This window comes from Erythrolamprus reginae, chromosome 2 (assembly GCF_031021105.1).
Source record: "Erythrolamprus reginae isolate rEryReg1 chromosome 2, rEryReg1.hap1, whole genome shotgun sequence".
Classification (NCBI taxonomy): domain Eukaryota; kingdom Metazoa; phylum Chordata; class Lepidosauria; order Squamata; family Dipsadidae; genus Erythrolamprus; species Erythrolamprus reginae.
This window is the reverse complement of record NC_091951.1, coordinates 4,647,547-4,674,712: the sequence shown is the minus strand read 5'-3', so window position 1 is coordinate 4,674,712 and position 27,166 is coordinate 4,647,547. Positions and strand designations below refer to the sequence as shown.

The following is a 27,166-nucleotide window of genomic DNA, read 5'->3' as shown; positions in this document are numbered from 1 at the left end:
CCCCTCCCCGCCAGACTCTCCCTCCGACTCTCCGCCTGCTACAGAGCCTGAGGGGTTAAGGAGAGCGAGTGCGGTGTCCTAGAGCAGGAGGCCATTGTGATGTCACTTCCTTCGCAGTCTCCTCAGGACAGGCAACTGTGACTTTCGCCTTCACATAGGCCAATAGGGAGGCGCCTGATGTTTTCCTTCTCTTGGCGGAGAGCCCACCCCCCCTTCCCCCGGTGAATTTTGCGTAAATTTAAAGGATTCTCCCCAAAACCCAGGAAAGAAGAATTCATCTGAGGGAAGGGAAGGGGTATCGGGTATGGGAGTAAGAGGAAAGGCCCCTCTCAATGCCTCCCTGCCCAAGGAAAGCTGTGTGGCGATTTGCAATTTCTCTCTTTCCTGTGCAGGAACGCCTGTGGAGATGAAGAATCTCTCTGTAGGATTTGAACTCCCTTTCCTCAAGAAGAGCCCTCCTGAGGGCTGGACAGAGATTGGCGGAGGCCTCAAAAGGGTCCAAATCCTGTCAGAAACAGCTGGGCAGTTAGAAAAAAGGACCAAGAGGCTCTCTGTGAAATACAGCTCTGTGAAATATAGGACTCCACCTGAAGGGGAGATGGCACACTGTCCAGAAGGCCAGAATGAGGAAAATGATTATTTTTATTTGTTTAAATCAATGCGTACGGCTTCCCTTTTCAAATTATTCCCTCAACCTCACAATGAAAGGGAAAGGAGAAAGGGCAGAGACCCCTTCAGCCTCTTCTGATGACCACCCCGGATGACCTGATTCTTCTGCCCACAGAAAGACTCTGAAGAGAAAGAAAACAAGTTCCCAAAATGGAGGAAAAGATGAAATGGGTATTCCCAAAATTCTACCTCATAATGAGGCTTCTTAATTGAGAAAGGAACAGGGGGAAATTGCGTTTCAGAATAGAATGGAATGAATGGAGAAAAAAGATTAAATTACAAAAATAATAATAATAATAATAATAATAATAATAATAATAATAATAATTTATTAGATTTGTATGCCGCCCCTCTCCAAAGACTAAGAAAGGAAGATCATGAGAAAGGAATATAAATCTAAACTATGGTGAGGGGGAAAAAACATTTTTACATGGGGATTGACTAGGAAGTTTTACAAGGAAGCTTAAGTCTGACCTTCTGGTAAAAATGTTACTAGTCTACATGGACAGATTAAGATTATCAACCCTGATGTCCAAGCAAAGACAAGCATATTAATAGTGAGTGCTATATCATGTGCACTAATCAAACAGGTGGCAATAAAATAGGGGCAGTTAGATGCAACAAAGGTTATGTAGACAGTAAGCATAGTGTCAATCAAAACGGACTCAAATATCTATACACCTATGCACAGAGTATGAGGAATAAATAGGGTAAATTAGAAATTCAAGTAAAGAAGCGCTATTTATTTATTTATTGGACTTATATACCGCTCTTCTCCGCAGACTCAGGAAAGCTCACAACATATTAAAAAAGACAATTCTAAGCCCAATTATAAAATTGATTTAAAACCCGTTATAATAACATAAGCCCCCACTCATTCATATCACAATCATACTGACAGCTGGAGCAAGATGTTAGAGCTCAACAGCCCCAAGCCTGCCCGCAATTGTGAATTTTTAAAGCCTTCCAGAAGGCCAGGAGAGTGGGGGCAGTGGGAATCTCCAGGGGGAGTTGGTTCCAGAGGGTCGGAGCTGCCACAGAAATAATCTTTCCTCTAGGCCCGCCAGACAGCATAGTTTGGCTGACAGAACCTCAAGGAAGTGAGAAAGCAGCGCTGGTCCTCACTAGAGGTCAATGCAGGAGGCCTACAGAGCCAAAGAGAGTGGGGAGACAAATTGAAGGCAGCCTTATCTAATGACCTCTGGTTCAATAACCACAAAGAAATCCTAACCCTGAAGGAAAGACTGTCTTGGAAAGGGACCAAGCTATATGTGCCTGTCTGCAACTACAGATACTCCATCGAAGTCATGATTCTACCCAGGACCCAGCCATTCTTAACAACTATTGTCCAGTCTCCAACCTTTCCTTTATGGGAAAGGTTGTTGAGAAGGTGGTGGCATTCCAGCTCCAACGGTCCTTGGAAGAAGCCAATTATCTAGGCCCTCAGCAGTCAGGATTCAGGGTTGGCTACAGCATGGAAACTGCTTTGGTCGCGTTGATGGATGATCTCTGGCGGGCCCGGGACAGGGATTTATCCTCTATCCTGGTGCTTCTCAACATCTCAGTGGCTTTCCATACCATCGACCATGGTATCCTTCCGCGCCGACTGGAGGGGTTGAGAGTGGGAGGCACTGTTCTTCAGTGGTTCTCCTCCTACCTCTCTGGTCGTCACAGTCGGTGTTACTGGGGGGGGGGGTCAGAGGTCGACCTCTAGGTCTCTCCCTTGTGGGGTGTCTCAGAGGTCGGTCCTCTCCCCCCTGCTATTTAATATCTACATGAAACCGCTGGGTGAGATCATCCAAGGGCATCGGTTGAGGTATCATCAGTATGCTGATGATACCCTGCTATACATCTCACCCCATGTCCAGTCGGCGAAGCAGTGGAAGTGATGTGCTGGTGCCTGGAGGCTGTTAGGGTCTGGATGGGTGTCAACAGGCTCAAACTCAACCCTGACAAGACGGAGTGGCTGTGGATTTTGCCTCCCAAGGACAATTCCACCTGTCCATCCATTACCCGGGGGGGGGGGAATTAATGACCCCCTCAGGGTCCACAACTTTGGCATCCTCCTCGATCCACAGCCTAGGTTACCTAAGTTCGCCCACGTCTCTCCAACATTCTGTGGCTTGCATTGGCTGCCGATCAGTTTCCGGTCGCAATTCAAAGTGTTGGTAATGACCTGTAAAGCCCTACATGGCATTGGACCAGAATACCTCCGGGACCGCCTTCTGCCGTGACCAGTTAGGTTCCACAGAGTTGGCCTTCTCCGGGTCTCGTCGACTAAACAATGTCATTTGACAGGACCCAGGGGAAGAGCCTTCTCTGTGGCAGCCCTGACCCTCTGGAACACCCCCCCCCCCGAGATCAGAATTGCCTCCACCCTCCTTGCCTTTCGTAAACCTCTTAAAACCTACTTCTGTCGTCAGGCATGGGGGAATTGAGATATCCCCTCTCCCCAGGTCTATTCAATTTATGCATGGTCAGTTTGTGTATGTTTTGCTTTTTAATAAGGGGATTTTAAGTTATTTAAATATTAGATTTATCATACATTGTTTTATTATTGTTGTGAGCCACCCCGAGTCTGCGGAGAGGGGCGGCATACAAATCTAATAAATAAATAAAATAAATAAATAGACCCCTGGAGGAATTAGTGATGGATTTTGTAGTGGAACTCCCCAAGAGCAAGGGGGACACGGTGATTTGGACTCTCATTGATTTGTTCTCCAAACAAGCTCATTTTATTGCCTGTTCCGGATTGCCCTCTGTTAGACCAGTGTTTTTCAACCAGTGTGCTGTGGCACACTAGTGTGCCGCGAGACATGGTCAGGTGTGCCGTGAAGAAGGAAGTCAGGTTCCAGTTTTGCAACTTTTTGCTGAGAGCAAGAGAGAGAGAGAGAAAGAGAGAGAGAGAAAGAAAGAAAGAAAGAGTGCAAGAGAAAAAAATCAAGAGAGAGAGAGAAAAGAGGAAGGGGGAGAGAGAAATGAGCAATAAGGGGAGGAAAAAAGAGAAATGGGAAAATGATTGAGGCAGAGAATGAGAGGAAAGAGAGAGAAACAAAAGAGAGAAGTGACTCTTGATTTAAAGCATATGATAAAAAGCATCCAAAGAATAACAGAGAAAAAACCCCCAGTCCTCACATGGTTTTGGAAATGGTTCAAGAGTGTATACACACACACACACACACAAGTGGGGGAGGAGACAGGGATGGAAAAAGAGAGGAGAGTGTCTTAGAGTGTCATTTTGTTTCATTTTGGTTGGTGGTGTGCCCCAGGATTTTGTAAATGTAAAAAATGTGCCGCAGCTCAAAAAAGGTCGAAAATCACTGTTAGACAACTAGCCAGGCTGTTCCTTAAACACATTTACACATTGCCTGGAGTCCCAAGGAGAGTCGTCTCTGATCAGGGAGTACAGTTCACTGCAAAGTACTGGAGGGAGTTCCTTCGGGCCGTTGGGTCCACACAAGGACTTAGTTCAGCTTTCTATCCTTCCACTAATAGAGCAGCAGAGAAAGCCAACACTACAATCATAGAATCATAGAGTTGGAAAGGACCTCCAGGGTCATCGGGTCCAACCTCCTGTTCAATGTAGGATTCATTAAACACTATAGTGGAACAGTACCTCAGATGCTATGTTGGGTCCACACAAGATAGTGAATCTACTATTCAGAACAAAGGTCTTCCCACACTGCATGCATTTATATGGTGTACAGCTTTTTGTGAATAGTAAGTCCTCTGCTGAGTGAAGGTTTTCACACACTGCGTGCATTTATACGGCTGGTCCCCTGGGTGGATCTTTTGTGGATAGTAAGTAGTCTACTGTGTGGATCTTTTTATGGGAATCAAGATAACTACTTTGAGCAAAGGTCTTTCCACACTCCATGCATTTATATGGTTACTCTCCTGTGTGGATCTTTTGGTGGGTAGTAAGTCTACTACTCACAGCAAAGGCCTTTCCACAGTCCATGCATTTAAATGGTTTTTCCCCTGTGTGGATTGTCTTGTGGATAGTGAGTTCACGACTACGAGCAAAGGTCTTTCCACACTCAGTGCACTTATATGGTTTTTCCACTGTGTGGAACTTTCTGTGGCTTCCAAGTCCACTGCTCTGAGCAAAGGTCTTTCCGCACTCCATGCATTTATAGGGCTTTTCCCCCGTGTGGATCTTTTTGTGGGCTGTAAGTTTACTATTCACAACAAAGCTTTTCCCACATTCCATACATTTAAATGGCTTTTCGCCTGTGTGTATCTTTTTGTGGACTGTAAGTCTGCCATTCAGAGCAAAGGTCTTACCACACTCCATACATTTAAATGGCTTTTCACCTGTGTGCATCTTTTTGTGGACTGTAAGTTTACTATTCAGAGCAAAGGTCTTACCACACTGCATACATTGAAATGGCTTTTCGCCTGTGTGGATCTTTCTGTGGACTGTAAGTCTGCTATTCAGAGCAAAGGTCTTACCACACTCCATGCATTTATATGATTTCTCTTGTTGGGAAAGAAAGTCACGCATCAGAGCATCAGTGGGAGATGAGCTTTCCTGATTCCAATTATTTGACTGATTTCTCTCATGGCTTTTGAATTCCATTTGAATTCTGAACGACTCTGTTCCATCTTTAGCATTGATCACTTGGAACAATTCACAGGAATCTTGAATCTCCTGCCCATTATTACCTACAAAGCAAAGGAGAAATGAAATTGATAACAATTTTAGAGAAAAAAACCCAAACTATACAAAGTCAATATCTGATTAGTGGGTTGCGGAGTTTTTAAAAAATAAAAATTGGATTATTGTCGGTTTAAAAAAATAAAAAATTAACTATAGTCTGTCTTCTTGAACTTTATGATTGGGGACTGGAAAATTCTTACCCAGAGAGACCACGTTCCTATGGTTTTCAAGCATGACTTCCGAATGCAATGCTTTTTGGTCAGAATCCAGCTGAGACCATTCTTCTTCAGAGAAATACACAGCCACCTCCTCAAAGGACACAAGTCTCCCCTGAACATGGGGGGAAAAAAACACAACAGGAAGATTAGCAAAATCTCTTCATCTTCATCAATGATTTAGGCAAGAGGATAGAAGGAGAATTCATCAAATTTGCAGAAAAGACCAAATAGGAATACCAACACTCCAGAAGATAAGCTGAAGATATAGAAGGATTGACAAATTGGGCCACATCTAAGAAAATGAAAAACATTGAGAAATGTAAGGATCTTGGACAATCACTTAAACATGAGTCGGTAGTGTGCTACAGTTTCCAAAATAACCCCCAACAGAATTATAGGATGCATTAAGAGGGATAGAATAAAGATCACATGAAGTTGATTTTTTTCCCCACCTCTACTATTTTTTGCTCATTTTTTTGTGTTGCCATTTGGGTTGATTCCAGTTTATTTTCCAATCTTAATATATCAGTTTTCAACTCCTTGTGGTTGTTCGTAATAAGTTCTTGCAGTTTCATCATTGTCTCCTGCATTATGTTTAAAGTGCTGTTCATATTCTGCATTAATAGGGTTCCCTCCTTTTTCTGCATTTAACATCTCATCTATTTGCCTCTGAGGCTGGAGACGCCGTATTCCCTGATGTTGTTGAGGTTGGTTTTTTGCTCCCTCTAGGTTGGTAGTTGGCCATTTCCTTTATGATTTGGTTTTGTTTCTCTAAAATACTATAGATTCTGTTAACTGTCTTTTTATACTATTATTAATTTAATTGATTTTTAACGAAATTGGGGCTTTAAGTAATGGATGACTGGGATAAACACGAATGGAATGACTGGTACGATTGGATGGACGGGGGCGGGGGGGGGGTATGGTATGGATGAATGTACCGATAGTAGTGTGAATGATATGTCTGGCCCACCTGACGCCCGAGAGACAGGAGAGGGAGGGGCACCGATCTCTGGGGTGGCAGGGGGTTGGAATATCCCTGTGTTGCTGGGGAGAGGCAGATATGGCGGGGGCCACAGAGTTAGCCGTTCCAGGGGAACGAGGGACCGTTGCTTAATAACGGTCCCCTGTTCTGGCTCTGTGAGCCCAATCTTGGGTACTGGTGATGAGTGTAACTCTGGCCCTGGGCTCAGGTTGCTGCTGTTGAATGCCAGGTCGGTGGTTAATAAAGCTCTCCTCATCCGGGATCTGATCCTGGATGAGGAGGCCGACCTGGCATGTATTACTGAAACCTGGCTGGGCCCGGAGGGAGGTGTTCCTCTCTCTGAAATTTGCCCAGCCGGGTTTCAGATATGGCATCAACCGCGACCCCAGGGGAGGGGGGGGAGGAGTGGCTATTGTAGCCAGGGAGAGCCTTTGCCTGCGTAGACTCATTGCTCCGGAAATAGCGGGTTGCGAGTCTCTCTTGATGAAGTTGGACTTAGGAGTTCAGGTGGGCTTATTTCTCACGTACCTGCCTCCCAGCTGCGTGTCAAAAGCCCTGCCTGTGCTACTCGAGGAGGTAGCCGGGTTGGCGGTAGAGTTCCCCAGACTTATTGTCTTGGGGGACTTCAATCTGCCGTCACTCGGCGAAACCTCTGGGTTGGCACAGGAGTTCATGGCCACCATGACAGCCGTGGACCTGACTCAAGTAGTTCAGGGTCCGACTCATGAGGGGGGGCACGCACCTGACATGGTATTCCTTTCCGAGCAATTGAGTAATGGTCTGAGACTAAGGGGCTTAGAAGTGTTGCCTTTGTCATGGTCAGACCATTTTCTACTACGGCTTGACTTCCTGGCTCCAATCCTCCCCCGCAGGGAGGCGGAACCAATGAAGATGTTCCGCCCCAGGCGCCTGATGGACCCAGAGGGCTTTCAGACGGCGCTTGGGGTTATTCCAGAGGCACTCGTCCACAGTTCGGCGGAGTCTCTCGCGGAGGCCTGGAACAGGGCTGCAGCGGGGGCTCTTGACCGGATTGCGCCTTTGCGACCTCTCCATGGTGCTAGACCCCGTAGAGCCCCATGGTTCAACGAGGAGCTCCGGGAGTTGAAACGCCAAAAGAGACGTCTAGAGAAGCGATGGAGGAAGAGTAGGTCTGAATCCGATCGAACACTTGTAAGAGCTTTTATTAAGACTTACAAAGTGGCGCTCAAGGCGGCAAGATGCGCGTACCATGCCGCCTTGATTGCATCAGCGGAATCCTGCCCGGCCGCTCTGTTTAGGGTGACCCGCTCCCTTCTTAACCAGGGGGGAGTTGGGGAGCCCTTACAGAGTAGTGCCGAGGATTTTAACACGTTTTTCGCTGATAAAGTCGCTCGGATCCGGGCCGATCTCGACTCCAATTGTGTAACAGAGTCGACTGACAACGAGTCAGTCGAGGTGACTGGGGCACGTACTTGTCCACCTGTCTGGGAAGAGTTTGATCTGGTGACACCTGATGAAGTGGACAAGGCCATCGGAGCTGTGAGTTCCGCCACCTGCTTACTGGATCCGTGTCCCTCCTGGTTGGTTTCGGCCAGCAGGGAGGTGACACGGAGCTGGGCCCAGGAGATTACCAACGCTTCCTTGGGGAGGGGAGTTTTTCCATCACTCTATAAAGAAGCGCTTGTGCGCCCCCTCCTCAAGAAGCCCTCCCTGGACCCAGCCGTACTTAACAACTATCGTCCAGTCTCCAACCTTCCCTTTATGGGGAAGGTTGTCGAGAAGGTGGTGGCACTCCAGCTCCAGCGGTCCTTGGAAGAAGCCGATTATCTAGGTCCCCGGCAGTCGGGTTTCAGGGCCGGTTACAGCACGGAAACCGCTTTGGTCGCGTTGATGGATGATCTCTGGCGGGCCCGGGACAGGGGTTTATCCTCTGTCCTGGTGCTCCTTGACCTCTCAGCGGCTTTCGATACCATCGACCATGGTATCCTTCTGCACCGGCTGGAGGGGTTGGGAGTGGGAGGCACTGTCCTTCAGTGGTTCTCCTCCTACCTCTCTGGCCGGTCGCAGTCGGTGTTAGTGGGGGGCCAGAGGTCGACTCCTAGGTTTCTCCCTTGTGGGGTGCCTCAGGGGTCGGTCCTCTCCCCCCTGCTATTCAACATCTACATGAAACCGCTGGGCGAGATCATCCAAGGACATGGGGTGAGGTATCATCAATATGCGGATGATACCCAGCTTTACATCTCCACCCCATGCCCAGTCAACGAAGCGGTGGAAGTGATGTGCCGGTGCCTGGAGGCTGTTGGGGCCTGGATGGGTGTCAACAGACTCAAGCTCAACCCGGATAAGACGGAGTGGCTGTGGGTTCTGCCTCCCAAGGACAATCCCATCTGTCCGTCCATCACCCTGGGGGGGGAATTATTGACCCCCTCAGAGAGGGTCCGCAACTTGGGCGTCCTCCTCGATCCACAGCTCACATTAGAACAACATCTTTCAGCTGTGGCGAGGGGGGCGTTTGCCCAGGTTCGCCTGGTGCACCAGTTGCGGCCCTATTTGGACCGGGACTCATTGCTCACAGTCACTCATGCCCTCATCACCTCGAGGTTCGACTACTGTAATGCTCTCTACATGGGGCTACCTTTGAAAAGTGTTCGGAAACTTCAGATCGTGCAAAATGCAGCTGCGAGAGCAGTCATGGGCCTACCTAGGTATGCCCATGTTTCACCATCACTCCGCAGTCTGCATTGGTTGCCGATCAATTTCCGGTCACAATTCAAAGTGTTGGTTATGACCTTTAAAGCCCTTCATGGCATCGGACCAGAATATCTCCGAGACCGCCTCCTGCCGCACGAATCCCAGCGACCGATTAGGTCCCACAGAGTGGGCCTTCTCCGGGTCCCGTCAACTAAACAATGTCGGTTGGCGGGCCCCAGGGGAAGAGCCTTCTCTGTGGCGGCCCCGGCCCTCTGGAACCAACTCCCCCCGGAGATTAGAACTGCCCCTACTCTTCCTGCCTTCCGTAAACTCCTTAAAACCCACCTTTGCCGTCAGGCATGGGGGAACTGAAACATCTCCCCTGGGCACGTTTACTTTATGCATGGTATGTCTGTGTGTGTGACTGTTAGCATATGGGGTTTTTTAAATATTTAAATATTTTATATCTGTTTGATTGCTTATGATTTGTTTTTTACATGTTGTGAGCCGCCCCGAGTCTTCGGAGAGGGGCGGCATACAAATCTAAGTAATAAATAAATAAATTCTGTTCCATATAATCATAAGAAATACTTATTAAAGTTGGGTTTGCAATTCATACAATAATATATAAAGATTAGAGTTTAGAAAAATTACTAATATCAATCAAATACTATAAACAATATATAACAATGTATAACAAATAAATACAGTTTTTTCTATATATCAATATTATTATTATATTATAATTAATTGTGTCTACCAAAATTGCTATACTTTATAAAGTTGCTATAATATATAAGACTATATAAAACTAAATTACAGTGATCTCTCGGTTAGCGCGGGGGTTACGTTCCAAGACCTCCCGCGCTAACCGATTTCCGCGTTATACTGGATGCGGAAGTAAAAACCACCATCTGCGCATGTGCGCCATTTTTTTTCATGGCCGCACATGCGCAGATGGTGGAGTTTGCGTGTGGGCGGCGGGGAAGACCAAGGGAAGGTTCCTTCAGCCGCCCAACAGCTGATCTGCTCCGCAGCGCGGAAGCAGCGAGGAGCCGAAGATGGGGTAAAGGCAAAGGGGAAACCCCATCTTCGGCTCCTCGCTGCTGCCGCGTTGCGGAGCGGATCAGGTGTTGGGCGGCTGAAGGAACCTTCCCTTGGTCTTCCCGCTGCCCAGGCAAAGGGGAAACCCCAAGATCGCTTGCCGCTTGCCGCTTGCCGTATTGCAGCTTGGAGCCTTGCTTCGCCTCCTTCGCTGCAATACGGCAAGCGATCTTGGGGTTTCCCCTTTGCCTGGGCAGCGCTGGGGCCATGCGGAGCCGCTCATCTAGGGGGGCGTGGACCGGCAAGGTGCCCTCCGCTCTCTCTCTTTCTCTCCCTGTTACCGGTGTGGTATAAGAGAGAGAACGAAAGAGAAAGGAGGGCGACTTGCCAGTCCACGCCCCCCTGGATGAGCGGCCCCGCATGGCCCCAGCGCCGGACTCCGCCGTTGCCTCCGCCTCTGCAGCTGAGAGGCCACGTCCACCCCCTCCTCGGTGTCCCCGGCACCCAGCGTCCCCACGCCGCCTCCACCTCCCGGTAATGCGCCCGACCTCTGCCTCTCTCTTTCTCTCTCATATACCACGCCGGCAACAGGGAGAGAAAGAGAGAGAGAACTAGCGTGGACTTATTTTTTATTTTTTAATATTTTATTTTTTTAATTAATATTTTTTGAAAAACCGCGTTGCAGCGTTTCGCGCTAATCGAGACCGTGCTAATCGAGGGATCACTGTATTCTAATTATTATGTTCTAGTATATATCTTACTTATATCTAAATAAATCTATTAATATCTAATTTTAAATAAAAGAAATGACTTTTACTTTATAAAAAAAAAAGAGGTTGATAAAGCCGCACTTGAAATATCGCATTCAGTATTGACTGATACGATGTAAAAAAGATATTGAGACTCTAAGAAAGAGTACAGAGTAAAGCAACCAAAATTATTAGGATCCTGGAGGCTAAAACATATAAAGAATGGTTGCTGGAAGTGCGTATGTCTAGTTTAATGAAAAGGACTAGGAGTGACATGATAGCAGTGGTGCAATATGTAAGCGGTTGCCACAAAGAAGAGGAGGTCAACCAATTCTCCAAAGCCTCTGAAGGTGGGACAAGAAGCAATGGATAGAAACTACTCAAGGAGAGAACTAACCTACAACTAAAAATAAATTTTCTGACAGTGAGAACAATTTTTTTAAAATATATTTTTTTAAAAATTATTTACAAATATACAATAAATACATAAGAAACAAATAATTACGATTAACAATTAAAACATGGCAAATTACATAAGCAATAATCGTATACTTTGACAGTAAACCAAGACATAAAGACAAAACAATCAATGAACATACAGACCTACAAAAGGAAAGAAAGAGAAAAAGAAAAAAAAAGAATAAAGGAATGGGCGGGTGTACGGTAGAGTTGTGTTAAGAATATGAACTAGTTTTATTTTCAGCAGCTCATTTCCTTACATCTAATTTTTAGAATTATAGATGTAAAAGCAAGCGTTGAATAAATCAAGGTAAAGAGGCTTTTAAAAAGTCATTCCACATTTAGGGTATATATATCGATGTCTCTTACATCTACTGCAAAAGAAGGAAAAGTTTTATACCAGATTTGTATCTGTTTAAATATACAGTATACAGTTCTTATCATTTGTTAAGCGAGTTCTTTTTTTTTTTAGCCAACAGTAGAAAGGGTCCCAACAGTTGTTAAATGAGGACTCAGTATCATTTCTAACTGCCATAGTTAACTTGGTCCTATCTGCACAATATTTAATTTTCCCTATTATTAAGTCATCTTGGGATATATCTTCGTTTTTCCACCATTGTGCGAAAATTATTCTGGCTGCTGTGGTTATATGAATGATTAAATGAACTTGATTTTTGGGAAGGTTTTGTGTTAGGATGCCTAAAAGAAAACACTCCGGGGTTTTATCAGTTTTCAAATTTAACATTTCCTCTATCCAGAGTCCAATTTTCCCCCAGTAGATCTGTGATTTTTTACATTGCCACCATAGATGGAAGTAAGTACCTTGTTCTTGGTGACATTTCCAGCAGTAGGGTGATAATTTATTATTTAGTTTAGCTAATTTTATTGCGGTAATATGCCATCTATAGAAAATTTTCATTAAATTTTCCTTATAAGATATAGCTACAGTTAGTTTAAAATTTCTGCTCCAAATGAGTTGCCATTATTCATCTTTAATTTCTTTTTTAAGGTCGTGGTTCCATTGTTTGATGTTGGTTTTTATTTTAGTGTTATCTAAGCGGTTGCCACAAAGAAGAGGAGGTCAACCAATTCTCCAAAGCATCTGAAAGTGGGACAAAAAGCAATGGATAGAAACTAATCAAGGAGAGAACTAACCTACAACTAAAAATAAATTTTCTGACAGTGAGAACAATTAATGAATGGAATGACTTGCCTGTTTGAAGTTATGGATGCTCTGAAACGGGAGGTGTATAAAAAAATATAGCATAGCCATTTATCTGAAAATTTTGATCTCCTAATGCAGGAACAATAGATACTCAAAGTACCTTGACCACATGTTCTATGTGGCCATTGGATTTTAATAGTCTGCTTTATTTTTTAATATGATTTGCTTATTTTTTGAAATACTGGTTATAAACTTTATAAACTTTCTTACTTGATTTGGAGATTCAACCACTGTTTGAGCTCCACCAAAAAACTCAGAAAACTTCATTCTTTGTTTTTCTGTAAGAATAAAATAATTTCAAAATGCAATTTAAGAAGATAAGAGGAGCTATATCACAGAGGAGAAGATGGGATATCTCTACATAATCGGAGGATTTTTGATTACCTACTGAGCTGTTCCGACTTGGGCCTTCCCAAGGGATCCTCCTAAAAAACAGCTCCTGAGGAGGATTTGATTGATTCTTCTTCCCCTCGGTATCTCCGATCACCACAGTGCAGCACTTCCAATAGGAGGACAGAAAAAAGGCGCAGAATTAATGGGCATCAGACGACATAAAGTGCATTCTTTTTTTCTTTTTAAAAAAAATATTTTTATTGGTTTTGCACATTGAAATTAACATAAAACAAAACGGTGCACAGTGCATGTGCCCATCACCCGACTGACAATCCCACCACCACCACCACCAATTGCGGGGGGTTCAAATATTTACTAATTTATATTCTTTTATTTCCTTAGCTCTACTTTGCATTTGTTTACTATTGAAAGAGTAGAGTTTATTTTTCACATTTTCGTCACAAATTCTACTCAGCATATAACCTTTCACCTTATTCCATCGTACCATCAGCTTCTCCAATTTATTTTCATCAAAGTTGTTTAATCTTTTTTCCATGATTTCAAAATGAATGTGATCCACCATGTACCAGTACCAATTCTGTAATGTCCATTTTTTAGACTCTTTCCAACCCAATACCACTACCGCTTTAGCGCTTTCTAATGCTGCAGAGAAGAATTGGTGGGGCATTGCCACATATTATGAATGTCAGAGAAGTTTGGGAAAGAGGGGTGAAGTATTCAAACACATTCCCTTTTGTGCTCTCACCTGCAACTTGAGCTGCTCCTTCTGCTCCTCCACCTGGCTCAGGAGGAAGCCTTCAGCCAGGGCCACTGCCTGGGAACTGGACTCTGCTCCACACTCCCGCACCCATCCCTCCATCTCTGGGGGCAGGAGAGTCAGGAGCTGCTCCAGAACAATCAGGTCCAGCATCTGGGCTTTGGTGTGCTTTTCTGGTCTCAACCATTGCCTATAATAGTCATGAAGTTGGCTACAAAGTCCCCGGGGACCCTCAGCCTCCTGGTATTGGATGAAGTCCCAGGGCTGAACTTCTGAAGGGAGGGTGGATTCTTCCTCCAGGATCTTCTGCCCAGTTTCTGTCCAGAGCTTTCCACCCTGAATAGCTGAAGGACCTTTTCCGCTTCCCTCCTTTGCCAAAGGTTGCGTCTCCATCCTTTCTCTCTTGCCCAGAGGAACTCCAAATGGATCCAAGGAGTCTTGTGGGTCTCCAGATGCCTTTTCCTTCACAGGACCATTTCCAGGGCAGCAGGACTGATCCCTACAAGTTGCTTTACTCTCTCTCTCTCTCACACACACACACACCAATTTTACCTTGCAAAATTTTCAAATGGCTTCGGGTTTCTGTGTCTGACATCGAAAGAAAAACAAACGCCAAGAAATTAGAAAGTGGAATTCAGCCAATGAACAATATTCACCCAACCTGCTGGGATGAGCCCCGAACAGTTCATCCCAGCGGAAGGCCGAGGTCCCCCCCCAGCAGGCCAGGAAGGAGCCAGCTGGACAGGCCACCCCACTTCTCTTCCCCTCCGGAGACAAGACCGGGCCCTTAGGGAGCCGGGTGCGAATCCTGCCTCTCCCTCGCCCGGCTTCTTTCCTCTCTTGCTGCTGGCCTCCCCTCCCCCACACCCGGGCTTTTCCCCGGATTCCCGCTGCATGGAGAGGGTGGCTGGGGAGCATAGGACCCGGTATCCCCCTCCTTTTCCGCCTCCCTTTGCCAGGATCATAGCCTCCTTCTCACCCGGGGCAAGCCAGGCTCTTCCCCTCCCCGCCAGACTCTCCTTCAGCCTCTCCGCCTCCTACAGAGCCTGAGGGGTTAAGGAGAGCGAGTGCGGCGTCCTAGAGCGGCAAGCCATTGTGATGTCACTTTCTTCGCAGTCTCCACAGGTAAAGCAACTGTGACTTTCGCCTTCAAATAGGCCAATAGGGAAGCGCCTGATGTTTTCCTTCTCTTGGCGGAGAGCCCCCCCTTCCCCTGGTGAATTTTGAGTAAATTTAAAGGATTCTCCCCAAAACCCAGGAAAGAAGAATGCATTTGAGGGAATGGAAGGGGTATCGGGTATGGGAGTAAGAGGAAAGGCTCCTCTCAATGCCTCCCTGACCATGGAAAGTTTTGTGGCCACCAGAAGTGCAATTTCTTTCTTTCCTGTGCAGGAACGTCTGTGGAGATGAAGAATTTCTCTGTAGGGTTTGAAGTCGCTTCCCTCAAGAAGAGCCCTCCTGAGGGCTGGACAGAGATTGGAGGAGGCCTCAAAAGGGTGCAAATCCTGTCAGAAACAGCTGGGCAGTTAGAAAAAAGGACCAAGAGGCTCTCTGTGAAACACAGCTTGTGTCTTGCGGGTTTTTGTGAACTCTGCCTGAAGGGGAGGGAGATGACACACTGTCCAGAAGGCCAGAATGAGGAAAATGATTATTTTTATTTGTTTAATAATAATAATTTATAATAATTTATTAGATTTGTATGCTGCCCCTCTCCAAAACTCGTATTAAATCAATACGTACGGCTGCCCTTTTCAAATTATTCCCTCAACCTCACAATGAAAGGGGAAAGGAAAAAGGGCAGAGACTGCTTCAAACTTTTCTGATGAACACCCCAGATGACCTGATTCTTCTACCCACAGAAAGATTCTGAAGAGAAAGAAAAAAGAAAACAAGTTCCAAAATGGAGGAAAAGATGAAATGGGTATTCCCAGGGGAAGAGCTTTCTCTGTGGCGGCCCCGGCCCTCTGGAACCAACTCCCCCCCAAAATTAGAATTGCCTCCACCCTCCTTGCCTTTCATAAGCTACTTAAAACCCACCTCTGCCGCCAGGCATGGGGGAATTGAGATACTCTTTCCCCCTAGGCCTTTCCAATTTTATGCATGGTATGTCTGTATGTATGTTTGGTTTTTATATTAATGGGTTTTTAATCGTTTTTAGAATTGGATTATTATTGTACGCTGTCTTATTATTGCTGTTAGCCGCCCGAGTCTCCGGAGAGGGGCGGCATACAAATCCAATAAATAAATAAATAAATAAAAATTCTACCTCATAATGAGGCTCCTTAATTGAGAAAGGAACAAGGGGAAATTGTTTATTTATTTATTTATTTATTATTATTATTTTATTATTATTCATTTGTCCAATACACAAATACATAGGAAGAAAAAAAGACATGTGGTAATATATATAAGGGTAAAAGTGAACTTAGAGGAGAGGATATATGAAAGGAAGAGAATATATATGATAGGTGAAAGAAAGGAAAGACAATAGGACGGGATGAAAGGCACACCAGTGCACTTATGTACGCCCCTTGCTGGCCTTTTAGGAACCTGGAGAGGTCAATCGTGGAGAGTCTAAGGGAGAAATGTTGGGGGTTAGGGGTTGACACAATTGAGTCCTGTAATGAGTTCCACGCTTCGATAACTCGATTGTTGAAATCATTTTTTTTGTGTGTGTGTGTTTCAGAACAGAATGAAATGAATGGAGAAAAAAGATAAAATTACAAAACTAAGAAAGGAAGATCATGAGAAAGGAATGTAAATCTAAACTGATGAGAAAAAAAACATTTTTACATGGGGATTGAGTAGGAAATTCAACAGATACGAATAGAAAGCTGTCCTCTCTAAAAATGTTACTGGTCTACATGGACATATTAAGATTATCAGTCCTGATGTCAAGCAAAGACAAGCATATTAATAGTGGGTCCTATAACATGTGCACTAATCAAACAGGTGGCAATAGGGACAGTCAGACGCAACACAGGTTACGTAGACAGTAAACAGTGTCAATCAAAACGGACTCAAATGTCTATACACCAATGCACAGAGTATGAGGAATAAATAGGGTAAATTAGAAATTCAAGTAAACAAGGGATATTTATTTATTTATTTGACTTATATATCGCTCTTCTCCGCAGTCTCAGGGAAGTTCACAACATATTAAAAAAACAATACAAAGCAATTGTAAGCCCAATTACACAATTGATCTAAAAAATCCAAGTTATAATAACATACACCCCTACTCATTCATATCACAATCATACAGCTGGAGCAAGATGTTAGAGCCCAACAGCCCCAAGCCTGCCCCCAATTGTGAATTTTTAAAACCTTCCAGAAGGCCAGGAGAATGGGGGCAGTGAGAATCTCCGTGGGGAATTGGTTCCAGAGCATCGGAGCTGCCACAGAGACAGCCCTTCACTGAGGCCCGCCAGATAGCATTGCTTGGCTGACGAGACCCGAAGAAAGTGAGAAAGCAGCGCTGGTCCTCACTAGAGGCCAATGCAGGAGGCCTATGGAGCCAAAGAGAGTGGGGAGATAAATTGAAGGCCCCTGGTTCAACAACCACAAAGAAATCCTAACCCTAAAGGAAAGACTGGCTTGGAAAGGGACCAAACTATGTGTTCCTATCTGAAACTAGGGATACTCCATCGAAGTCATGATTCCAAACCAGGAGAGAATTTTGGATCCTAAAAATGCTGCACCTCAATTGGAGACAGTCCTGGTGGCCAAGGATGAAAACAGAAGTGGAAGACTATGTAAGGAGTTGCACCACTTGTGCCTCTCAGAAATAGAGACCAGGTAAATCACCTGTACTGCTGCAACAAGTTGCTAACCCCCAACATATGCTGGGAGGAAATAGCAATGGATTTCAGAACTTTCTTGGACAGGCATTTAAACTAGGTAAAGGGGACAGAGATGTAACTGATGTGGATGATTTCTGTCCCCGACCAATTAGGATAAATCAATTTCTGGAAGCTTATGAAAAGGGAGCTGCAAATAAAATAGATGTAGTTGTTGATGATAAGGGGCAAACTAATAACGAAAACAATGTTCTTCGGGTAATGTGCACGAATGCTCGAAGCTTGAGCAACAAGCTCTGTGAGTTAATGGCCATAATATCTAGAGATAATTTGGATCTGGTTGCCATAACTGAGACATGGTTTAAGGATTCTAATGAATGGGAAATATCCATACCAGGATATACACTGTATTGGAAGGATAGAATAGAGAGAAGGGGAGGTGGAGTAGCCACTTATGGTATGTTAAGGAAAGTCTAAAAACAACACTAATTCAAAATACATGTAAAGATCTGGAGACTCCCTGGGTTTGCATGCAAAATAAAGACAGTTCTGTCATTAGAATTGGGGTGATCTATAGGCCTCCAGGGCAATCTGAGGAACATGACAACAAGAGGGTGGATGAAATTACCCAAATGGCAGTAAAGGGAGATATTGTGGTTATGGGTGATTTCAACATGCCTGATGACTGGAATATCCCCAGTGCCCTTACATGCAAAAGTAAGAATATAGTAGAGGACTTTACAGGAGCAGCTCTGGCACAGCTGATTAAGACACCGACTAGAGGGGAGAATATTCCAGATTTAGTTTTTACTAATGGGAATTGGGTTTCAGAGGTCAAGGTGGGAGAAAATTTAGGTTGCAGTGACCATCTATGTTTGTGGTTTGATGTAAAAACTGATTGTGAGCAATCCTATACTGCAACCAAGTGTGTATTCTTTTATGAGAAGACAGACCTGTTCTGAGCAAAGGTCTTTTCACATTTCATGCTTCTCCCCTATGTGGATTTTCGTATGGGAAATAAGATTAACTTTTTGAACAAAGGCCTTTCCAAACTCCATCCTTTTAAATGACTTCTCCCATGTGGATCTTTTTATGGGAAGTAAGATACCTGTTCTGAGCAAAGGTCTTTCCACATTCAATGCACTTATATGGCTTTTCCCCTGTGTGAATCATATTATGGGAAATAAGATTATTTCTTTGAATAAAGGTCTTTCCACACTCCATGCATTTATATGGTTTCTCTCCTGTGTGGAGCTTTTCGTGTCTTCTGAGGCTACCGCTACGAGGAAAGGTCTTTCCACATTGCGTACATTTATATGGTTTCTCTCCTGTGTGGATCATCTTATGGGAAATCAGATGACCTCTGTCAGGAAAGGTCTTTGCACACTCCATGCATTTAAATGGCTTCTCCCCTGTGTGGAACATTTTGTGTCTTCTGAGGCTGCTCCTATGAGAAAAGGTCTTTCCACACTCCACGCATTTATATGGTTTCTCTCCTGTCTGGAGCTTTTTGTGTCTATGAATTCCAAACGTCTCCATTCCATCTTCAGCATTGATCCCTTGGAATAGTTCACAGCAATCTTGATTCTCCTGCCCATTATTGCCTTCCAAACAAAAGAGACGCAAATGGCAAAAACGTTAGAAAGAAAGATCAATAAATTCAAGTGAATATACTTCTGATATTTTCTTACAATTCCATTAGTGCTGTATTTTTGCATGCTTACAATGCTGTGATGTAGACATGATGATTTCAATTTTCCAACACTGGAAGTTTTTAAGAAGATGTTGGATAACTATCTGAAGTAGTGTAGTGTTTCCCGCCATTCAGGGGGTTGGACTTGAAGAACTCCAAAATAATAATAATAATAATAATAATAATAATAATAATAATAATAATAATAGAATAAATTAATACAAATCCAATAAATAAATTAATACAAATCCAATAAATAAATACATAAATAATAATAATAATAATAATAATTATTATTATTATTATTATTTATTAGATTTGTATGCCGCCCCTCTCCGAGGACTCGGAGCGGCTCACAACAATAAATCATCATATCCAAATCCAATGTTAAAACAGTCTTTAAAAAACCCCTATTAAAAACAGTCATACAGCCCAAACACACCATCCATAAAATCAAAGGCAGCTAAGGATATATCAATTCCTTCATGCCTGGCGACACAGATGAGTTTTCAAAAGTTTGCGAAAGGCAAGAAGGGTGGGGGCAGTCCTAATCTCCAGGGGGGAGCTGATTCCAGAGGGCCGGGGCCGCCACAGAGAAAGCTCTTCCCCTGGGTCCTGCCAGACAGCATTGTTTCGTCGACGGGACCCGGAGAAGGCCAACTCCGTGGGACTTAATTGGTCACTGGGATTCGTGTGGCAATCCCTTCTAACTCTGTTATTCTATTTTATTTCTATATTCTTGAGTCATGAAAGCTTTGAACATATCCAGAAAATATCTCTTACTTTACAATTATCTACCATGTTTCCAAAAAAGTAAGATAGGATCTTATCTTCTTTTGAACCACAAAATAAGGGTGTGGCCTTATAATCAGGGGAACTTATTATTTTGGGGGTGCAGGAGGCTGCAAGCATGGGACTAATGTCCTTCACCATCATCATTTCCCCTCCGTTCTTTGCCCGAGCCAAGTATATGGCTGGTGCTGCCCAGATGTGTCCCGTAGCAGCTTCGTGGAATAGGACACTGCAAGGTTTCATCATACCGAATGAACATCATCATACCGGTACAGCTGGTGTCCTACTGTGCCAGTATGTTGAACCTCACAACAATGCTGCCATTCATGCATGCAACATCACAACTAATCTTGCAAAGTCCTGCTCCAAGGAGCTCGTCTCGGGGTAGGGCGCAATTTGGGAGGCGGCAGGTGGGGCAGGGATGGGGCGGGGTAAGCCACGCATCTTACTAGAGTCTGGCAGCTCTTGGCAGAGAAACACCCTGAACGGTAAAGAAAAAACTTCTCACGAGTTTGCAAAGTTGTTAATTGCAGTTGTGTATATTCCTTTTCAGTTTGGAGATTTTTGAAGATTGTGATTTGGATAGTGTTTATGAATTAGTGGCAGGGCCTAATTTACAGGCCCAGGAAGAAAGAAAGACCTGGGCAGACTAACACAGTGGGCCCACACCAACAAAATGATGTTCAACATCGACAAGAGCAAAGTCCTTCACCTGGGTAAAAAAAAAACCTGGACACACATACAGCCTGGGAGAAACCCTTCTCAGTAGTAGCGACGGAGAAAGAGATCTCGGAGTCTTGGTGGATAATCAACGAAACATGAGCCAACAATGTGCAGCAGCAGCCAAAAAAGCCAATACAATCCTAAGCTGCATCAACAGGGGAATACACTCCAAGACCAGGGAAGTCTTAATACCACTCTACTATGCCCTGGTCAGACCACACCTGGAGTACTGTGTTCAGTTCTGGTCACCACACTTCAAAAAGGACATTGAAACTCTGGAGAAGGTGCAGAAAAGAGCAACCAAAATTATCAGGGGTCTAGAAACCAAGACTTACGAAGAGAGACTGTGGGAACTGGGCATGGATAGCCTAGAGAAAAGGAGGGCCAGAGCGGACATGATAGCAGTCTACAGGTATACGAAGGGTTGCCACAAAGAGGAGGGGGTCACTTTATTCTCCAGGGCACCGGAGGGCCGGACGAGGAACAACGGCTGGAAACTGACCAAGGAGAGATTCAACCTGGAAGTAAGGAAGAACTTCCTGACGGTCAGACCGATCAACCAGTGGAACAACCTACAAGCGGACGTTGTGAACTCCAATACTCTGGACATTTTAAAGAGGAAATTGGACTGCCATTTGGCTGGGATGCTATAGGGTTCCTGGTTAGGCAGGGGGTTGGACTTGATGACCCGCATGGTCCCTTCTAACTCTAACAGTAAATAAAAATAAAATAAAGAAGGGGGAGACAAACCACAGCACGTTTCTATGAGTTCAGATTCAAGTGAAGGAGAGATAGATGTCAGATGGGTAGATCCTTCTTTCAGATGCTTACAGAGATGGAGGGAACAAGTGTCAGGGGAAAATGTTAAGGAGAGGAAGGGGTTAATTAATTAAGTAATTAGCTCGACATGTCCGGGTGTCAGCGGAGAAGAAGAGTGGAGTTTTCAATTCTGCTATAAATCAATATGGAGGTGCCTTTCTGCGACTCTGAAGTAAGCTTTGTTTTATGTGTCTTTTATCTGCAGTTTTTATTACTCTGGGTTAATGCTGCCTAGCTATAAATCTTAAGATGAAGGGAGGAATGCTCGGAGAATGTTTTATGTTGATTTAACCACTAAAGACTGAGATAAAAAGTATTTGCTTGCCAATGACGCAGTTTGTAACAGAAGAGAGAAAAATAAAGATGATGTTTTACTTTTATAAATCTCTGCATTCAGTAAGCCTTTATTCCAATTGACAGAGGCTCTTGCCGGAAACCAGAACAATTGCTAGCATTTGTAGGAAGTTTTCCTTAACCACGCAAGGTGTTTTCCTACACAGACTGGCCAAGAGACGTGACAAAGTTGCCAGTCTCCAGTAAGGCGTAATTTTGGAGTGGCTGGTGGGGTGAGGCAGGCCTCATTTTCAAGACGTATTTTGGAGAAAACACAGTATAGATCAGGGATGCGTTCCTACCCGTGCGGTAGGCGACTGCGCACCAGTTTGCAAGCTACGGCTTTGGTACCAGACCTTTGGGCGTCACTATCTTTTTTCTTTAATTTTTCATATTTTATGCTTCGTACGCATGTGCAGAAGTAAAATATTGCGAGCGGACAAGCACGATAGATTTCAGTGACTTTTCAGTGAAAAAACCCCACCAAAATATCTCCCTCGCACGCGCCCCCTTTCAAGATTTTGGCGGGTTTTTGCTTCCAGTGCATGGGCATAAACAAAATCATGCTGCGGATGCATACGCGGGACGAGACAAGCTGTGCACAGCCGCTATTAGCAATCTGCCCCTGGTATGTAATGTGTCACAGGTGAGTACACCCACTCACATTTTGTAAATATTTAAGTATCTTTTTATGTGACAAAACTGAAGAAAAACCATTTGGGTACTGTTGTGGTTAGCTCTGGCCCAGCTCCTGCCCCAAGGAATGTGCATGTGGATGTGGGGGAAACATCCACATGCCACAGGCCTGTTTTGCTCCCGATGGAATCTGCCAGCAGATTAGAATCTGCCAGCAGAAGCCTCCTCTGACCAAGGAAGCGTGAGTGACAAGGAAGAGGGGAATTTGGCAGACAGCCCGGGAGGAGATCAATCATCGGTATCATCCCTGGATTCTGAACAAGAATTAATGACACATCCACGCATGCATAGAGTGATGCATAGGAGACAACAACAGAAGGATTATTACAAGAGAAAATGAGGCCACCTGTGGTTGGGTGGGGCTGCTGTAATTAGTGCTACAGATAAAAGTACAGCTTGGTGTTTTAGCCTCATGGCAGTTTATCTGATTCATTGTTTCGTCAAGATTGTGGTTTTTGTGCTGTTCAAGATTGTGTGTGGACTCTCTGGACTTTAGAATTGGACTCAATTTTCCAGTTATTGGGTGAGCAATTGGATTTGCCTTTAACCTGTGCCTTGTGTGTACCAGAAAATTCCTTTGACATTTAAAAAGGGAGCTGTTTCTGTTTTTCTGTTTATAAAAACCTTTGGGCTTTCCTTTTATCGTGTGGTATGTGTCTCCCTGGACTAATTACCCTGTAATTACGAGCGGTTGAAACACACTGGCAGAACAGGTACAATGTAAAGTAATGAATTTAGAGGTTATATAACAGTGTAAATGTGCTGAGCCCTCAAAATCACCCAACACACAGCCACTAATTTTCTAATCTGCTGGCAAATAACAAAACAAAATTACCATGTTAAGTACAAAGTCAGTAAACAGTGGGTCCTGGAAGCTGTGAAGGTAAACCAAATTCTTGGTTGCCCCACCTGATGTATCACCGTGAAGACAAAGGAGGAACTAACATAGTACGTAGGGGTTTAGTCACGTCCCATTTGGAACTCTGTGACCAGTTCTGAAGACCTCACTTCATAAAGCTATTGATAACATTGTGTGAGTCCAGAGATGGGCAACATGAGGGAAGGCAAGGAAAGATCACCACAAAATTAGGACAAAGAGCTTACTCAAGACCCACCTGTATCGCCAGGCGTGGGGGAACTGAGACACCTCTCCCAGGCTTTTATATTTCATGTTTCGTATGTGTGTGCTGCATGGTTTTAAATCATGGGGTTTTCTATGTTTTTAATATTAGATTTGTTTCATTGTAATATTGCTTTATTATTGTTGTGAGCTGGCCCGAGTCTTCGGACGGGGGTGGCATGCATATCCAATTAATAATAATAATAATAATAATAATTATTATTATTATTATTATTATTATTGCTATAAATTGCATTTTCTAAGTCAGCGTCACTATAACCCCGTTCTCCTTATGATTGTTTCGCAGTTATTACTTGCAATACATAACGTGAAGCAGAGTAGAAAGGCTAATTCTGATGTTAAACAAAGTAGGAAAAGCTGAAATAGTAAGGGATGCAGGACTAATGCATGTCTGACTACAAAGATCAAAGGAAACATGAGAAAATATTATTTTACTGAAAGAGTAATAGATTCTTGGAACAAACTTCCAGCAGACATGGTTGGTAAATCCACAGTAACCGAATTTAAACATGCCTGGGATAAACATATATCCATTATAAGATAAAATACAGGAAATAGTATAAGGGCAGACTAGATGGACCATGAGGTCTTTTTCTGCCGTCAGTCTTCTATGTTTCTATGTAACTCTGTCGGGTTCATCCACCGAAAGCAGAACTCCAAGGCAGATAGATTCCTCAAAGAATGTGTTTATTGGATACGTCATGTCGACACAGACCAACTCTAAATGTTCCTGCAGTTTTCTTCTAATTAAAAGAGCAAATATTCCCTCCCCAGCGTCAATGATCTCACTGTCCAATGAAGGTAGCTGGAAGGTAGCTGTTGGGCCACTCCTCTATAATCTGTCAGGATTAACTTGGATTGGTTTTATTTAATTTTATTTTGTTTATTCATTTGTCCAATACACAAATACATAGGAAGAAAAATAGACACGTAGTAATATATATAAGGGTAAAGTGAACTTAGAGGAGAGGATATATGAAAGAAAGAAAATATATATGATAAGTGAGAGAAAGGAAAGACAAATTGGACAGGGGATGAAAGGCACACCAGTGCACTTATGTACGCCCCTTACTGGCCTCTTAGGAACCTGGAGAAGTCAATCATGGATAGTCTAAGGGAAAAATGTTGGGGATTAGGGGTTGACACAATTGAGTCTGGTAATGAGTTCCACGCTTCGATAACTCGATTGTTGAAATCATATTTTTTAAACTCAAGTTTGGAGCGGTTTGTATTAAGCTTGAATCTGTTGCGTGCTCTTGTGTTGTTGGGGTTGAAGCTGAAGTAGTCATTGACCGGTAGGACGTTGCAGCATATGATCTTGTGGGCAATACTCAAATCGTGTTTTAGGCACCGTAGTTCTAGGCTTTCTAGGCCCAGGATTGTTAGTCTTTTTTCGTAGGATATTCTGTTTCAAGTGGAGGAGTGAAGGGCTCTTCTGGTGAAATATCTTTGGATATTTTCAAGGGTGTTGATGTCTGAGGTGTGGTATGAGTTCCAGACAGATGAGCAGTAGTCCAGGATGGGTCTGGCAAAAGTTTTGTAGGCTCTGGTGAGTAGTGTGAGATTGCCTGAGCAGAAGCTGCGTAGAATCAGGTTAACAACTCTAGAAGCTTTTTTGGCGATATTGTTGCAGTGGGCTTTAGCACTTAGGTCATTCGATATTAGTATTCCAAGGTCTTTTACTGAGTGTGGGTTGGCAGTGAGAGATTGTTTATTCAGTTCATATGTGCGGTTTGGATTCTTTTTGCCGATGTGGAGGGTAGAGCATTTGTTGCTTGATATTTGAAGCTGCCAGGTGTTAGACCAGACTGAGACAAAGTCCAGGTCTTTTTGGAGAGTGAGTGTGTTGTCAGTGGTGTTGAAAAGTTTCACATCGTCAGCAAAAAGAACACAGCTGCTTTCGATATGGTCACAGAGGTCATTGATGTAGAGAATGAAGAGAGTAGGACCTAGTACGCTTCCCTGGGGAATGCCACTTATGACAGGGACGGGGGTGGAGATGGCGCTACCAATTTTGACAATTTGTTGCCTGTTTGACAGGAATGCAGTAATCCAGTTGTGGAGGAGTCCTGAGATGTCATAGGATTTGAGTTTTAGGACTAGTCTGTCGTGGACCACTGAGTCGAAGGCTTTGCAAAAGTCTATATGGATCCTCCTCCTCCCTTCACCCTTTCAATGTTCATAGCAATTAGGAGGCAGGAGAAAAATGGCATCAGCTATCTCCTGTGTCTGTCTGTCTGTCTCTCTATCTATCTGTCTGTCTATCTCCTGTGTCTGTCTGTCTCTCTATCTATCTGTCTGTCTATCTCCTGTGTCTGTCTGTCTGTCTGTCTATCTATTTCCTCTATCTGTCTGTCTCTCTGTCATGGCGAATCACTGGTTAGAATGCAGATTCAGCCTTTCAGCCTTCCGAGATGGGTAAACTGAGGATCCAGATATCAGGAGACAATATATTGACTTTGTAAAGTGATAAGAGAGTGCTGTAAAGCATAATGGAGCAATCTAAGTGGAATTGCTATAAAGTTTCTCCCGAGTGTATATTCTTTTATGAGAAGACAGACATCCATTCTGAGCAAAGGTCTTTCCACATTTCCTGCTTCTCTCCTAAGTGGATTTTTGTATGGGAAATAAGATTAACTTTTTGAACAAAGGCCTTTCCAAACTCCATCCATTTAAATGACTATCCCTGTGTGGATCTTTTTATGGGAAGCAAGATACCTGTTCTGAGCAAAGGTCTTTCCACACTCCACGCATTTATATGGTTTCTCTCCTGTGTGTACCATTTCGTGTCTTCTGAGGTCGCTCTTATGAGAAAAGGTCTTCCCACACTCCATGCATTTATATGGTTTCTCCCCCGTGTGGATCACCTTATGAGAAATCAGATGACCACTTTGAAGAAAATTCTTTCCACACTCCATGCATTTATACGGTTTCTCTCCTGTGTGGATCTTTTTGTGTCTACTGAGGTTACCGCTATGAGGAAAGGTCTTTCCACACTGCATGCATATATATGATTTCTCTCCCATGTGGATCATCTTATGAGAAATCAGATTACCTCTTTCAACAAAGGTCTTTCCACACTCCATGCTTTTGTTTAGTTTCTCTCCTGTGTGGATTATCCTGTGAGAAATAAGGTGATCTCTTTTAAGAAAATTCTTTCCACAGTCCATGCATTTAAAGGGCTTCTCTCCTGTGTGCAGCCTTGTGTGGATAGTAAATCCACCCTTTTTAGCAAAGGATTTTCCACACTCCATGCATTTATATGGTTTCTCTCCTGTCTGGAGCTCTTTGTGTCTATGAATTCCAAACGTCTCCATTCCATCTTTAGCATAGATCCCTTGGAGTAGTTCACAGCAATCTTGATTCTCCTGCCCAT

General features: G+C 43.9%; 1 protein-coding gene and 1 pseudogene across 1 annotated transcript in view; both read right to left on the bottom strand.

Annotated features, from left to right (window-relative positions):
* Positions 1–14,813, bottom strand: part of LOC139158566 (zinc finger protein 208-like) — a 43,014-nt pseudogene extending 28,201 nt beyond the window's left edge.
* A 2,057-nt stretch (positions 14,814–16,870) lies between these two features.
* The window catches only part of LOC139162981 (zinc finger protein 208-like), a 72,701-nt gene continuing 62,405 nt past the window's right edge, over positions 16,871–27,166 (bottom strand). The window contains exons 9-10 of the mRNA XM_070743890.1: positions 26,472–27,059; positions 16,871–19,084 (exon numbers count right to left, since the gene is read on the bottom strand). Of these exons, the coding sequence (XP_070599991.1) occupies positions 18,656–19,084; positions 26,472–27,059 (1,017 nt within the window). The 3' untranslated portion in view covers positions 16,871–18,655. The remainder of the gene's footprint in view (positions 19,085–26,471; positions 27,060–27,166) is intronic.